Genomic DNA, 13,895 nt, shown 5'->3' with positions numbered 1-13,895 from the left:
CTCGGCGCCGCCAGCGGGAAGTCAGGTCCAAAACAAAAAAAAAAAAAAAAAAAGACGATTCTGGGAGGTGGCGTCCCGAAGGAGGAGGGAATGGCCAAAGGGGAGGTGAGGGGTGGAGAGATGGAGGCAGGAGGGAGGGAAAAGCCGGCTAAGGAATGGAGCAAACTCCACCGCACTTCCGCGCGTCCCGGCTGGGCAGGGACCGCGCAGCTCCGCCCTCCCGGGGATGCTACAGCCTCCCCCTACCCCCCAGCACCCATCCCGGGTCCCGCCTCCTTTCTTCCTTGGGGTCCGCGTCCTCGCTAGCTCCGGCTCAGTCTAGGAGGAGGGGGTAGAGGGGAAGACGACCACCCCCGGCATCGATGCCCCCACCAGCCCCGGGCCATCGACGCCGGGAACCCGGCTCCGGGTCTGGCGGTCGGAGCGCCGCGCGGGGGAGCTCGTCGGCCACCGCCGCCGCGTCGCCTTCCCGGGACTCCGGCTCCTCCAGACTTTTCCTTGACGCATGGGCAGGAAAACTCCCGAAAAGTTTGCAGAGCCGCCGAGCGACCGGGAGGGAGCCGGAACCCCGGGAGAGCAGAGCTGCGGACGCCCCTCTTCGCCGTCCACCGCCCTTCTCCCCTGCTCCGATGGGCGCCCGCCAGCTCGGGATGGATGGGCGCGGGGTGGGGGTGGTTCTGCATCACCGTGGTGCCTAACCTGGGACACCGGCCACCGCGCGTCCCGGCTCGCTGGTGACAGGGACCTCGCCTAAGCACCTCCTGGTTTTCTCTTGTTAGGTGCATCGGTGGGAACTGGCTGTTCCATCCCAGCCAGCAGCTGCAGCAAGGATAGAGGCTCCCGGAAGAGGCCAGAAGAGATTTGTCCCCGGGTCAGTTTATGCAAAACGCCTTGGACACTGACTCGACCAGGCCAGGCTTTGTTCTGGTCAACTGGAGAAAACAGCACCCACAGTCGGGGTTCCTGCGTGTCCTTCCGGTCTTTAATTCGTCCATTCTGTCTCATTCATCATCATGTACTCCAAAAAAACAATAAAAATTGACCGGGTACCAACAGTGTGCCAAGCCACTGGACTACAAAGAGGAGGAAGACTTTTGTCCTTAACTTGCAAACTCAAATGTGTCTTGACAAGTAGAAAGATGCCCCTGCGGGGGGCCAGTTCTGTGAAAAGTATATGGGGGAGGAGGCTGGAGGGATGGCTTGTCTGCAATCCCAAAGGTCCCAGGTTCAATTCCCCAGTACCCACATAAAGCTAGGTGCACAAGGTGGCTCATGTGTCTGGAATTTGCAGTGGCTGGAGGTCCTGCTGCACTCATTCTCTGTCTGCCTCTCTAAATAAATAAGTAAAGTAAGGGGCTGGAGAGATGGCTTAGTGGTTAAGCGCTTGCCTGTGAAGCCTAAGGACCCCGGTTCGAGGCTCGGTTCCCCAGGTCCCACGTTAGCCAGATGAACAAGGGGGCGCACGTGTCTGGAGTTCGTTTGCAGAGGCTGGAAGCCCTGGCGCGCCCATTCTCTCTCTCTCCCTCTATCTGTCTTTCTCTCTATGTCTGTCGCTCTCAAATAAATAAATAAAATTTAAAAAAAAAATAAGTAAAGTAGGAAGATTGCCATGAGTTCGTGGAGGGGGGGGAGATGAAAAAAAAGTGTATGGGAGGGCACCTATCTTGTCTGAGCGGAACAAGATCAAGGACCTCTTTCCTGGAGGAAATGTCTGTGGTAAGGGAAAGGCTTTAACTAACCCCTTTCCACCCTGGACCCTGCTTGGAGTATTTATTATCTGCCCTCTCTCGCTAGAGCTTCCTACCTCCTCATTCTTACTATTTCTCCTTAATGTAGATCAGCTGGTACAAGGCAGTGCTGCTAACGGTGGGGACCCTTTAACTGTTTTGATTGACACGATTCCCAGAGCTCAGGCTTCAAAACTCAATTTCACTTGTGCACCCAGTAGATCGGACTCCCCCATTTGGCTAGAATAAAAACTAATAAACAAAGCTGGGCATGGTGGTGCATGCCTTTAATCCCAGCACTCAGGACGCAAAGGTAGGGGGAATCACATGAGTTCAAGGCCACCTTGAGAATACAGAGTGAATTCCAGGTCAGCTAGAGCGAGACCCTCCCTCGAAACCCTCCCCCCCCCAAAAAAAAATGATAAACAGTTGGAAATCACATAAAAAGCTGGACATGATGCACACCTTTTATCCTAGCACTCAGAAGGCAGAGGTAGGAGTGCCCATGAGTTCAACAACAACAACAAAAAAAAGCTGGACATGAGCCAGGTGTAGTGGTGCACTCCTTTGATCCCAGCACTTGGGAGGCAGAGGTAAGAGGATCATTGAGAGTTTGATGCCACCATTCCACTACATAGTGAATTCCAGGTCAGCATAGACTAGAGCTAGACCCTACCTCAAAGAAACAAAACAGGGCTGGATGGATGGCTTAGTGGTTTGCCTGCAAAGCCAAAGGACCTGGGTTTGAGGCTCGGTTCCCCAGCACCCATGTTAGCCAGATGCACAGGGGACCACAAGTCTGGAGTTCTTTTGCAGAGTGTCTGGAGGCTCTGGCGTGCCCATTCTCTCTCTCTCTCTCCCGCCATCTTTCTCTGTCAAATAAATAAAAAATAAGCCAGGCATGGTGGCGCACACCTAAAGCAAAACAAAACAATGAGCTGGAGGGATGGCTTAGCGGTTAAAGTGTTTGCCTAGTAAGCCAAAGGACCCAGATTCGATTCCTCAGGAACCATGTTAGCCAGATGCACAAGAGGGTGCATGCATCTGGAGCTGCTGGAGGCACTGGCGCACCCATTGTCTCTCTCTCTCTCACTCACTCTGCCTCTTTCTCTCTCTCCCTTTCTCTGTCAAATAAATAAAAATAAAATATATTTTTTTAAAAAGCTGGACATGCCAGCTGACAGAAAGCTGGAAGAAGCCATTCTACATGTAGCTCAATGGGAGAAAGAGATACCACCAGTGAAGATACTCAACAGTGGACACTGCAAGCCTTATAATTGGCCAGTCAGCCCAAATGAGCCAACGGGTACAATAGTGGCATGTCTATCATGGTGGAAACCAACTGCCCTCTAATTGGACTGGAGGCCTGCTCCATGGGGGAAAACACATCCCTGATACTGAAAACTTAAAACAGGTGTAGTCATGAGCCCTAGGGGTGTAACATCTGCTGATGTCTGGAAAAATGTATATATTATGCTTATCAAACTGCCCAGTAAGCACTTCTCTTAGTATTTATACCTTTATTTAACAATACTCACACTTTGGGTAGAGAATCTTCTCTTTTCAGATGGCAGTGAATTTGAGATGACTCAGAAGGTATCATAGTGCTGGAAAGAAGTGACTGGAGTACTAAGTAACATCTTAATCACACCTTCCAAGGCTCAGGGTCTAATGCAGAAGAGGTAGCGGAAAGCATGTAGGAGCCAAAGGAAGGGTAGGACTTCTTACAACGTGCTCCCTCCAGATATAAAATGGCCTGGATATCCATGACCTCACAGTGCCTGACACTACCTACACAAGACCATCATAAGAGGAGGAAAAGACCATGACATCAAAATAAAAGAGAGACTGATTAAGATGGGGAGGGGATATGATGGAGAATGGAATTTCAAAGGGGAAAGTGGGGTGGGGAGGGAGGGTATTACCATGGGATACTTTTTATACTCATGGAAAATGTTAATAAAAATTGAGAAAAAAAAAAAAAGCTGGACATGGCCACTAATGGGTTTGTGACCCCATTCCTTAGTGGGTAAGGCTAGATGGACTGCAGCTTGGGGTTGAGAGAGAGAGAGAGAGAGATCCTGTCTCAAGAAAACACAGATCAACAACAAGAGATAGGCACTTTCTGGGTGTGGTGATGCAATCCTGTGATCCCAGCACTTGGGAGGCAGAGGTAGAAGGATCTCTGTGAGTTTGAGGCCAGCATGAGCATACAGAGGGAGTTCTTTGTCTGATAACTCAAAAAAGAGAGAGAGAGAGAGAGAGAGAGGGAGAGGGAGGACATCTTCCTCTGGTATGTATGCCCATAGGGCAGTCAACCTGCATGTATACATACATACCACACCTCACACACAGGAGAAACACAAACCATCAGTACTAACTGCCTTGCCTACTATCTTCCTTCCTTCCTGCCTGCCTATCTACCTACCTACCTACATAGGTCAGGACAAAATAGAGTCACCGAGGACAGCAGGAGGGCGACAGAGACACAAGGAAGTGGGTCATCCACATTCCTCAAGGAACTGCCCAGCCATCATCCCTTCCTCGCCTAACAACGCCCCAGGTCGTGATTTCCTGCCCTCTCATCTTGTAAGTCACCTTGCTGTTCTGGTGTCACACCCTATCTTAGATATCCCCTAAAGAAACCTTTTTTTTTTTACTTTCCCCCAACTGAAGAGCTCTGTAGCAGACAGCTTCAGGTTCACTGAGATGAACTTTCAGACCACACACAGTTATGGAGGAAGGGATATTTATTGAAACTTACAGATCCAGGGGAAATTCCATAATGGCAGAAGAAGCTGGCCTGCTTTCACAGGACCAAGCAGAGAGAGAGAGAGAAAAGCACAAGCCAAAAAGCCAAATGCCACCTAGCACACTTTTGGAACTACAGCTAGGCACACTTTGCATATCTTTAGATTGAAATCTGAAACCCATTACCACACCTTAAGATCTACCCAGTGACACTGCCTCCAGCCAGGTGGCTACAGATGCACACTACAAACAAATAAAAAACTGGATATATTGGGAGCCAGCTATTCAAACCACCACATTCCGTCCCTGGCCCCCAGTAGATTTATGACCATCACACATTGTAAATTGTACTCAGTTCAATGTCAAAGGTCCCCACAGTTGTGACCAATTTAAGATATTAAGACCTGTAAAATCAAATAAGTTAAACACTTCTAACATATAAAGGCACAGAGTAAACATTTTCAACTGGTATAAGTCATAGCAAGGAGAGACTAAAACAATACAAACTCAACTACCATCAAACAAACATCAAACTTCTATAGTTCAATGTAACCAGAGACTGCCAATCTTCAGATTTTCCAATTCCGCCCCTCCAGCTGGGCAGAGTAGCCAGGGAACACTTCCATCTCAGGCCAACAGTGCGCTCCATGGTAGCGCTTACATAGTCCTGGTATATCCAAAACATCTTGAGGTCTTCATGCAAACCATGGACCATCTTCCAAAGGCTCTTTCAGCCTATCAGGGCATCATGCCCTGCCTCATGCAGCATCTTAGCAGCAGCTCCTGGAACTGTATGCAATTCACAACCACACCTAGCATCTCCCATGCTTCTGAATCCAATACGAGGTGTATAGGACACAGCCATATTTATTCTTAATTCAGGGATAAAATAAATCCTAACCTTGAAAATTTGGCTGCAGATGCAAACTACAAACAAATAAAAAACTGAATATATTGGGGTCTATCCATTCAAACCACCACAAACTCTATATAGCCCGCTATCTGTAATCCCAAATTGACTGCTCCACTCTTGAGAGTCAGTCCTGACAGCTTGTGTTTCTCCTGAATAAAAGCTTTCATCTTTGCCTCAGAGTGGTCTCCAAGGTCTTGGTCACTCCTGAACCTTACACTTCCTTCTTTCCATCTGTCCTTCCGATTGAGAGGTTGAGCTCAGAACTTCTCACATGCTCCACAAGCTCTACATAACTGAGGACTGAATTTTCTCCCTGGCTCTTTTTTTTTTTTTTTTTTTCTCGAGGTAGGGTCTCACTCTAGCCCAGGCTGACCTGGAATTCACTATGGAGTCTCAGGGTGGCCTTGAACTCACAGTGATCCTCCTACCTCTGCCTCCCAAGTGCTGGGATTAAAGGCGTGAGCCACCATGCCCGGGTTTTTTTTTTTTTTTTTTTGTGGTTCATTCTAGATTCATATTCTTGTCATGGTTTTTTGAGCATCCTTTGATCTACACCATTTTAGCCATTGTTGGTGTCTAGTAAGTTACTGCTGATTTGTTCAAAGGCCTGAACTTATTGCCATCAGTAGCAAGTTCTTCATAATTTTTTTCCTTTTCAATTTTTTTTTATTAACAAGTTCCATGATTGTAAACAATATCCCATGGTAATGCCCCCCTCCCCCCACTTTCCCCTATGAAACTCCATTCTCCATCATATCCCCTCCCCCTCTCAATCAGTCTCTCTTTTATTTTGATGTCATGATCTTTTCCTCCTCTTACGATGGTCTTGTGTAGGTAGTGTCAGGCACTGTGAAGTCATGGATATCCAGGCCATTTTGTGTCTGGGGAGAGCACGTTGTAAGGAGGCCTACCCTTCCTTTGGCTCTTACATTCTTTCTGCCACAATAGACCCTGCCTGGCTCTTTTTTTTTTTCCCCCAGTGTTTTCTGTTTGTTTTTTATGGTGGGTTTCCTCTGTGCGTGTGAGTGTGTATGTGTGTATTGTATGGATGCACCAGTCTATGAACAGGTCAAAGGCCAACCTTAGGGTGTTGATCCTCCCCTTATACCTTGTTTGAGCCAGGGTCTTTCTTATTTCTTTTCTTTCTTTTTTGGGTTTTCGAGATAGGGTCTCACTCTAGCTCCCCTGGAATTCACTATGTAGTCTCAGGGTGGCCTCAAACTCATGGTCATCCTCCTAGTGCTGGGATTAAAGGCGTGCACCACCACGCCCTGTACCCCGCCCCCTTCCTTACGTGTTTTTGAGACAGGTTCTCACTAGGTTGTAGAGGCTAGCCTTCAACTTGACATCCTCTTGCCTCAGGCTCCCTAGTGGCTGAGATTATAAATTTGCACCACCAATAGACCCTGCCTGGCTCCTTTTATCTCTAAAATCCCTCTAGCAAGGTTTTGATCCTGAATACTACTGAACTATTATTTTTCCCCAAATGTTAAGAATTTATTAAAAAAGCTTTTTTTAAAATTTTTTTGTTTATTTTTATTTATTCATTTGAGAGTGACAGAGAGAGAAAGAGGCAGCTAGAGAGAGAGAGAGAGAATGGGAACGCCAGGGCCTCCAGCCACTGGAAACGAACTCCAGATGCGTGTGCCCCCTTGTGCATCTGGCTAACATGGGTCCTGGGGAATCGAGCCTCGAACTGGGGTCTTTAGGCTTCACAGGCAAGCACTTGACCTCTAAGCCATCTCTCCAGCCCTAACAAAGCTTTTTGTTTTGTTTTGGTTTATTTCCTCTAGGAATTTTTGTTTGTTTGTTTTGTTTTTGTTTTAGTTTTTCGAGGTAGGGTCTCACTCTGGTCCAGGCTGACCTGGAATTCACTCTGTAGTCTCAGGGTGGCCTTGAACTCATGGTGATCCTCCTTCCTCTGCCTCCCGAGTGCTGGGATTAAAGGCGTGTGCCACCACGCCCGGCTTACATTCTGGAATTCTTATGCCAGCATTTTGGTGCTTTGGTGTCAGGTACCTTCTTTCCTGTCTGGATCACCACAGAAGCCTCCTCATAGTCTCTGTGTTTCCATTCCTGCCTCAGCGCAGCAGTCTGAATGATCCTTTTAAAACCTAAATTCAGGGCTGATGGTTTAACTATTTATTATTAACCATTATTAAGAGTGCTTAGCCAGGTGTGGTGGCTCATGCGTTTAAAAATTTCTTTGTTTTTATTTTTATTTATTTGAGAGCAATAGACAGAGAGCGAATGAGGCAGAGAGAGAGAAAAATGGGTGCATCACGGCCTCTAGCCACTGCAAATGAACTCCAGATGCACCATCTTGTGGATTTGGCTTACATGGGCCCAGGGAATCGAACCTTGAACTGCAGTCCCTAGGCTTCACAGGCAAGTGCTTAACCACTAAACCATCTCTCCAGCCCAGCTCATGTGTTTTATCCCAGTACTCAGAAGGCAAAGGTAGGAGGATTGCCATAAGTTCAAGGCCACCCTGAAACTATATAGTGAATTCCAGGTCAGCCTGGGCTGGAGCAAGATCCTATCTTGGGAGGGAAAAAGATGGCTTAATGGTTAAGGCCCTTGCCTGCAAAGCCAAAGGAGCCAGGTTCAATTCCCCAGGACCCATGTAAGCCAGATGTACTAGGTGATGCACGCATCTGGAGTTCATCTGTAGGGCTAGAGGCCCTGGTGTACCCATTCTCTATCTCCCTCCCTCTTTCTCTCTCTCTCTCGCAAATAAATAAAATACAATATTTAGGCAGGGTGTGTTAGGGTACACCTTTAATTCCAGCACTCAGGAGGCAGATGTAGGAAGACTGCCATGAGTACAAGGCTACCCTGAGACTTCATAGTGAATTTGAGGTCAGCTTGAGCTAAAGTGAGATCATACCTCAAAAAGCCAAAGAAGGGGGCTGGGGAAATGGCTTAGCAATTATGGCATTTGCTGGGGAAGCCTAAGGACCCGGGTTCGATTCCCCAGGACCCACATAAACCAGATGCACAAGGAGGCAAATGTGTCTGGAGTTCGTTTGCAGTGGCTGGAGGCCCTAGCACACCCATTCTCTCCCTGTCTTTCAAATAAATAAATAAAAGATATTTAACAACAACAGAAAAAGCAAAGCCGGGCATGGTGATGGTGGTGCATGCCTTTGATTCCAACACTTGGGAGGCAGATGTAAGATTACCATGAGCTAGAGGCCATCCTGAGACTACATAGTGAGTTCCAGGTCCGCCTAAGGTAGTGAGACCCTACCTCAAAAAACCAAAATAATAATAATAATAAAATAAAAAGAAAAGAAAAAGAAAATGATCAGTGAAGAAGCTAGGTGGCACCACAGGCCAGAGCAAAAAGGAGTTAGTGCTTCAGCCTCCCTCCCAATGTAACTATCTTGATATAATTTACAGCTCTAGCTAAACAAACAGCTTTAAATCTGTTAAGCCATTACTCAGGGTTCACATCTATACCTGGTCAGGCAAATTTGTTTGGGCCCAGACTGAAAGATTAAGAATTGGAGCTAAGGCCGTGAGTATGCCTTTAATCCCAGTACTGGGAAGCAGAGGTAGGAGGATTGCCAAGAGTTCAAGGCCACCCTGAGACTACATAGTGATTTCCGGTCAGCCTGAGCTAGAGTGAGACCCTTCCTGGAAAAACAAACAAACAAACAACAAAAACAAAACAAACAAAAAGCAGGAGCTCGGACGTGGCTCAGTGGTTATGAACCTTGCCTGTGAAACCTAACAAAGTCAAATTCCCCAGTACCCAGGTTGGTGCATGCATCTGGAGTTAGTTTTCAGCGGCCAGAGGTCCAGGTACCATAATTCTTTTTCTCTCTCTGCTTGAAAATAAAATATAAGGGCTGGAGAGATGGCTTAGCGGTTAAGCGCTTGCCTGTGAAGCCTAAGGACCCCGGTTCAAGGCTCAGTTCCCCAGGTCCCACGTTAGCCAGATGCACAAGGGGGCACACGCGTCTGGAGTTCGTTTGCAGAGGCTGGAAGCCCTGGCGTGCCCATTCTGTCTCTCTCCCTCTATCTTTCTTTCTCTCTGTGTCTGTCGCTCTCAAATAAATAAATAAATAAACAAATAAATGATATCATCATAATAGTAAATTAAAAAAAAAAGAAAAGAAAATATATTTTAGCTAGGCATGGGTGGCACATGCCTTTAATGCCAGCACTCGGGAGGCAGAGGTAGAAGGATCGCCAACAGTTTAAGACTACCCTGAAACTACATAGTGAATTCCAGGTCAGTCTGGGCTACAGTGAGACCCTACCTTGAAAAACCAAAATAAATTTTTTTTCTTTTATAGATTTAGACTTGTATTTGTAGCCCAAGATTTTTCATATTTATTTTTTTTAAAGATTTATTTATTTATTTATTTATTTGAGAGCGACAGAGACAGAGAGAAAGACAGATAGAGGGAGAGAGAGAGAGAATGGGCACGCCAGGGCTTCCAGCCTCTGCAAACGAACTCCAGACGCTTGCGCCCCCTTGTGCATCTGGCTAACGTGGGACCTGGGGAACCGAGCCTCGAACTGGGGTCCTTAGGCTTCACAGGCAAGCACTTAACCGCTAAGCCATCTCCCCAGCCCTTTCATATTTATTTATTTGAGAAAGAGAAAGAGGCAGATAGAGAGAAAAAGAATGGGCGCACCAGGGCATCCAGCCACTGCAAATAAATTCCAGATCCATATGCCACCTTGTGCATCTGATTACGTGAGTCCTGGGGAATTGAATCTAGGTCCTTAGGCTTAGCAGGCAAGCAAGCATCTTAACCGCTAAGCGATCTCTCCAGCCCAGCCCAAGATTTCTCCTACTCTCTTGGTGTCCCATCTAAACTAAAGTGGGGGGATCACTGAATCCCAGAACTTCCACACCTGCCTGAGAAACAGTGACCCAGTGTTACAACCGAAGTGGAACAGGGTGGCTCACACCTACAATCCCACCGTCGCGAGTGCGAATCGAGGTCACTTTGAGCTACACAGCAAATTTAAGGCTAACGTGGGCTTTATAAGGAGACACTGCTTCCGAGAAACTAAAAGAAATAAAACTCCAGGCATGGCGTTGGGGCACACGCCTTTAGTCCCAACCCTCGAGAGACCGAAGGAGGAGGATCGCTGTGAGTTCGCGGCCAGCTTGGTACTACAGCGTGAGCTCCAGGTCAGCCTGGGTTAGAGTGAGACCCTACGTCGACAAAAACGACCAAAAGCTCTTATGTCAAGGCCGCTCAAGACTCAGGTGATGTGCGTCTAGGTTTGATGCTGCTCAGTCAGTCCCAGTTGCCAAGGAGGAAACCGCTCTGCCATCCCAGTAAAGGTCCTGATGCTGAGAAGAGACGGGACCGGTCGGCATCCCCGGGGTCCAACTCCGACCAGCTCCCACAACCCAGGGTCCCTCGAGCAGGGTTAACCCACTCAAAACCTTCACTCCACTGCCCGGGTCAGCTCTTACAAGCAGGGCTGACTGTCATGGAACTCGCTATGGGGCAGGGAGCTGAAGGAAATTACAACTGCACTGTAGACTGTATTCTTAGCTACACCCCGCCCCCGCCCCGCCTTAGGACAGCCTCAGGAGCCCGCCCTCTCTCCTGCCGGCCGCACTTCCTCCTCCCTCGCTGAGCAGGAAATGAACAGAGGCGGAAGGCGGGACCTACTCCTGGACCAATGGGGAGAGGGGGCGCGGCCCAATGGCTTTCTTCCATTGGTTCAGGCTTCCCAAGCGGTCCTGTCTGGCGCACTGAAGCGGAAGTCGCCGCCCGCACTGCTTCTCGTCCGTTGGGGCTTCGTCCACCATGGTGCGGAAGCTCAAATTCCACGAGCAGAAGCTGCTGAAGCAGGTGGACTTCCTAAACTGGGAGGTCACCGACCACAACCTGCACGAGCTGCGCGTGCTGCGGCGGTACCGGCTGCAGCGGCGCGAGGAGTACACCCGCTACAACCAGCTGAGCCGGGCGGTGCGCGAGCTGGCGCGGCGCCTGCGCGACCTCCCCGAGCGGGACCCGTTCCGCGTGCGGGCCTCGGCCGCGCTGTTGGACAAGCTGTATGCGCTGGGCCTGGTGCCCACGCGCGGCTCCCTCGAGCTCTGCGATTTCGTCACCGCCTCGTCCTTCTGCCGCCGCCGCCTGCCCACCTTGCTCCTCAAGCTGCGCATGGCACAGCATCTCCAGGCGGCCGTGGCCTTCGTGGAGCAGGGCCACGTGCGCGTGGGTCCCGACGTGGTGACCGACCCCGCCTTCCTCGTCACTCGCAGCATGGAGGACTTTGTCACCTGGGTCGACTCGTCCAAGATCAAGAGGCACGTGCTGGAGTATAACGAGGAGCGTGATGACTTTGATCTGGACGCCTAGGCGGGTTTCCACGTCACCACCGTCACCCGTTACTGATGGGCAAGAGAGGATGCTGGGGATGGTGAAGTATTCTCACTGACTGTGTCCGATGGTCGTGGATTCTTAACAAACTTGACTCTTAGGCCGGGAGTGATGGCACACGCCTTTTAATCCCAAATCCGGAGGCAGAGGGAGGATCACCGTGAGTTCGATATCATCCTGAGACTACACAGTGAATTCCAGGTCAGCCTGGACTAGAGTGAGACCCTTCCTCGAAAAACCAAAACTACAACTACAAAAACAAAAAACAACTTTAAACTACAGGTCTCAGCGTCTTGGATGAGGAAAGTCGCCCTCCCCCCGGTACTCCTGGAAGCCTTAGAATTTGTACTACCTGCTAACTGAATGTCTGTCTTGGGAGACAGTGGGAAGCAGCACTGTTCTGTGCTTTAATACGGGTGAAGGAGAAGAAACGTTGCCTTCTTCCCTCTGTTTTAGCATCTTGAAGCTGGACTGTATAGGTGAATTTTGAGATCAAATTCTCTTTGTTAGGGACCACACTCGTTTCACAGGAGTGCTTTCCTAATTCCAATAAATACCCTGACCGTCTTGTAAGTGCACCTTTTTTGTCGGTGTGGTCTTACTCCTTCGGGTCATACATGCCATAGGTCTTGTTAGCAGAACAGGAATAAGATCAGCTGTGAGGTCTTCTGCAGGGCCTCCCGTGGAGACAGCAGGATGTACTGCGGGCTGGGCAGATTTGTCACTTTCCCAACCCTTTCCTCAGAATGAGTGTTTTGGCAAAGCTTTTCTCTACAGAACATCCTGTTGATATTTCAGCCCCAGGAAATACCATATTAAAAGTCTGTTTGCTTGCCTAAGGAAATGATCACCCTGTAACTTGGCCATCTAGTGGTCAGAAGTGACCCAGGAGGTTCCTGAAAACAGATGTTCTTAGTGGTACTGTTTGCTTAGCATGTGTGAGGCTCTGGGTTCAATCTCCAGAACTCAGAGAGAGAAAGAAAGAAAAAAAAAAAAAAAATCAATAAGCCGGGTGTGGTGGCTCCTGCCTTTAATACTAACACTGGGGAGACAGAGGTAGGTGGATTGCAGAGTTCGCGGCCATCCTGAGACTACATAGTGAATTCCAGGTTAGCCTCCTCTAGAGTGAGACCCCACCTCGGGAAACAAAACAAAACAAAAAGCAGGACTGCAGAGATGCCTTAACCGACCTAGGTTCCATTCCCAGAACCCACGTAAAGCCAGATGCACAAGGTGGCTCATGCATCTGGAGTTCGTTTGCAGTGCCTAGAGGCCCTGGCATGACTATTCTATCCTCTTCATTCTTTCAAATGAATAAATTATGTTTTTTAAAAAGTAAAAGGGACACATGGTGGTAAATAGGATTGCTGGGAATTTGTGACTACAGAGTGAGTTCTAGGTCAGCCTGGACTAGAGTGAGACCTTACCTCAAAAAAAACATAAAACGGGCTGGAGAGATGACTTTGCGGTTAAAAAAAAAAAAAAGTTCAAATCTCCAGGTCCCACTTATAGGCAGACAGAAAAAAAAAAAAGTGATGCGGGCATGCAATGTCGCACACGCACACAAGGTGGCGCAAGCATCTGGAGTTCGTTCACAGCAGTTGAAAGGTCCTGGCACGCCCATTCTCTGCCTCCTTTCCTCTCTCCCTCAAAAAAAAATCTTTAAAAAAAACTTTAAAAAAGTAAAATGTTCAAATTAGTAAAGAGAATACTAGGTTTTAGCCCAGAATAGGATAGAATGCTGATCCCAGTGGATTGGGTTTGGATTTGTCTCTAGTTCAAGCCTACCTGTAACTCCGTGGACCAGGGTAGCATTGAACTCATGGTGATCCTCCTGCCTCTACCTACAGAATGCTAGGATTATTGGTGTGCACCACCACACCTGGCTCTTAAAGGTTTCTGGAGGTAGGATTTCACTTCAGCCCAGGCTGACCTGGAATTCACTATGTAGTCTCAGGGCGGCCTCAAACTCACAGTGATCCTCCTACCTCTGCCTCCCAAGGGCTGGGATTAAAATTAATGGCCAGCACAACCACACTCAGCTTAAGAGTTTTTTTTTTTTTTCCTTTATTATTCATGTTTGAATATTTTTATTCAGGTTTATTGAGACAGGTTTTACCTTATAGTCTAGGTTGGACT

At 48.3% G+C, this 13,895-nt stretch overlaps 1 protein-coding gene across 1 annotated transcript; it reads left to right on the top strand.

The window, feature by feature from the left end:
• The first annotated feature begins 11,117 nt into the window (after window positions 1-11,117).
• Window positions 11,118-12,334, top strand: Imp3 (IMP U3 small nucleolar ribonucleoprotein 3). The gene has a single exon (XM_004660417.3). It carries the CDS (start codon window positions 11,181-11,183, stop codon window positions 11,733-11,735), a length of 555 nt encoding a protein of 184 aa, XP_004660474.1. The 5' UTR covers window positions 11,118-11,180; the 3' UTR covers window positions 11,736-12,334.
• Window positions 12,335-13,895: the final 1,561 nt, after the last annotated feature.

Source organism: Jaculus jaculus, chromosome 10, assembly GCF_020740685.1.
Source record: "Jaculus jaculus isolate mJacJac1 chromosome 10, mJacJac1.mat.Y.cur, whole genome shotgun sequence".
NCBI lineage: Eukaryota > Metazoa > Chordata > Mammalia > Rodentia > Dipodidae > Jaculus > Jaculus jaculus.
Note: the sequence above shows the minus strand (reverse complement) of the source record. Positions and strands in the feature narration are given on the sequence as shown.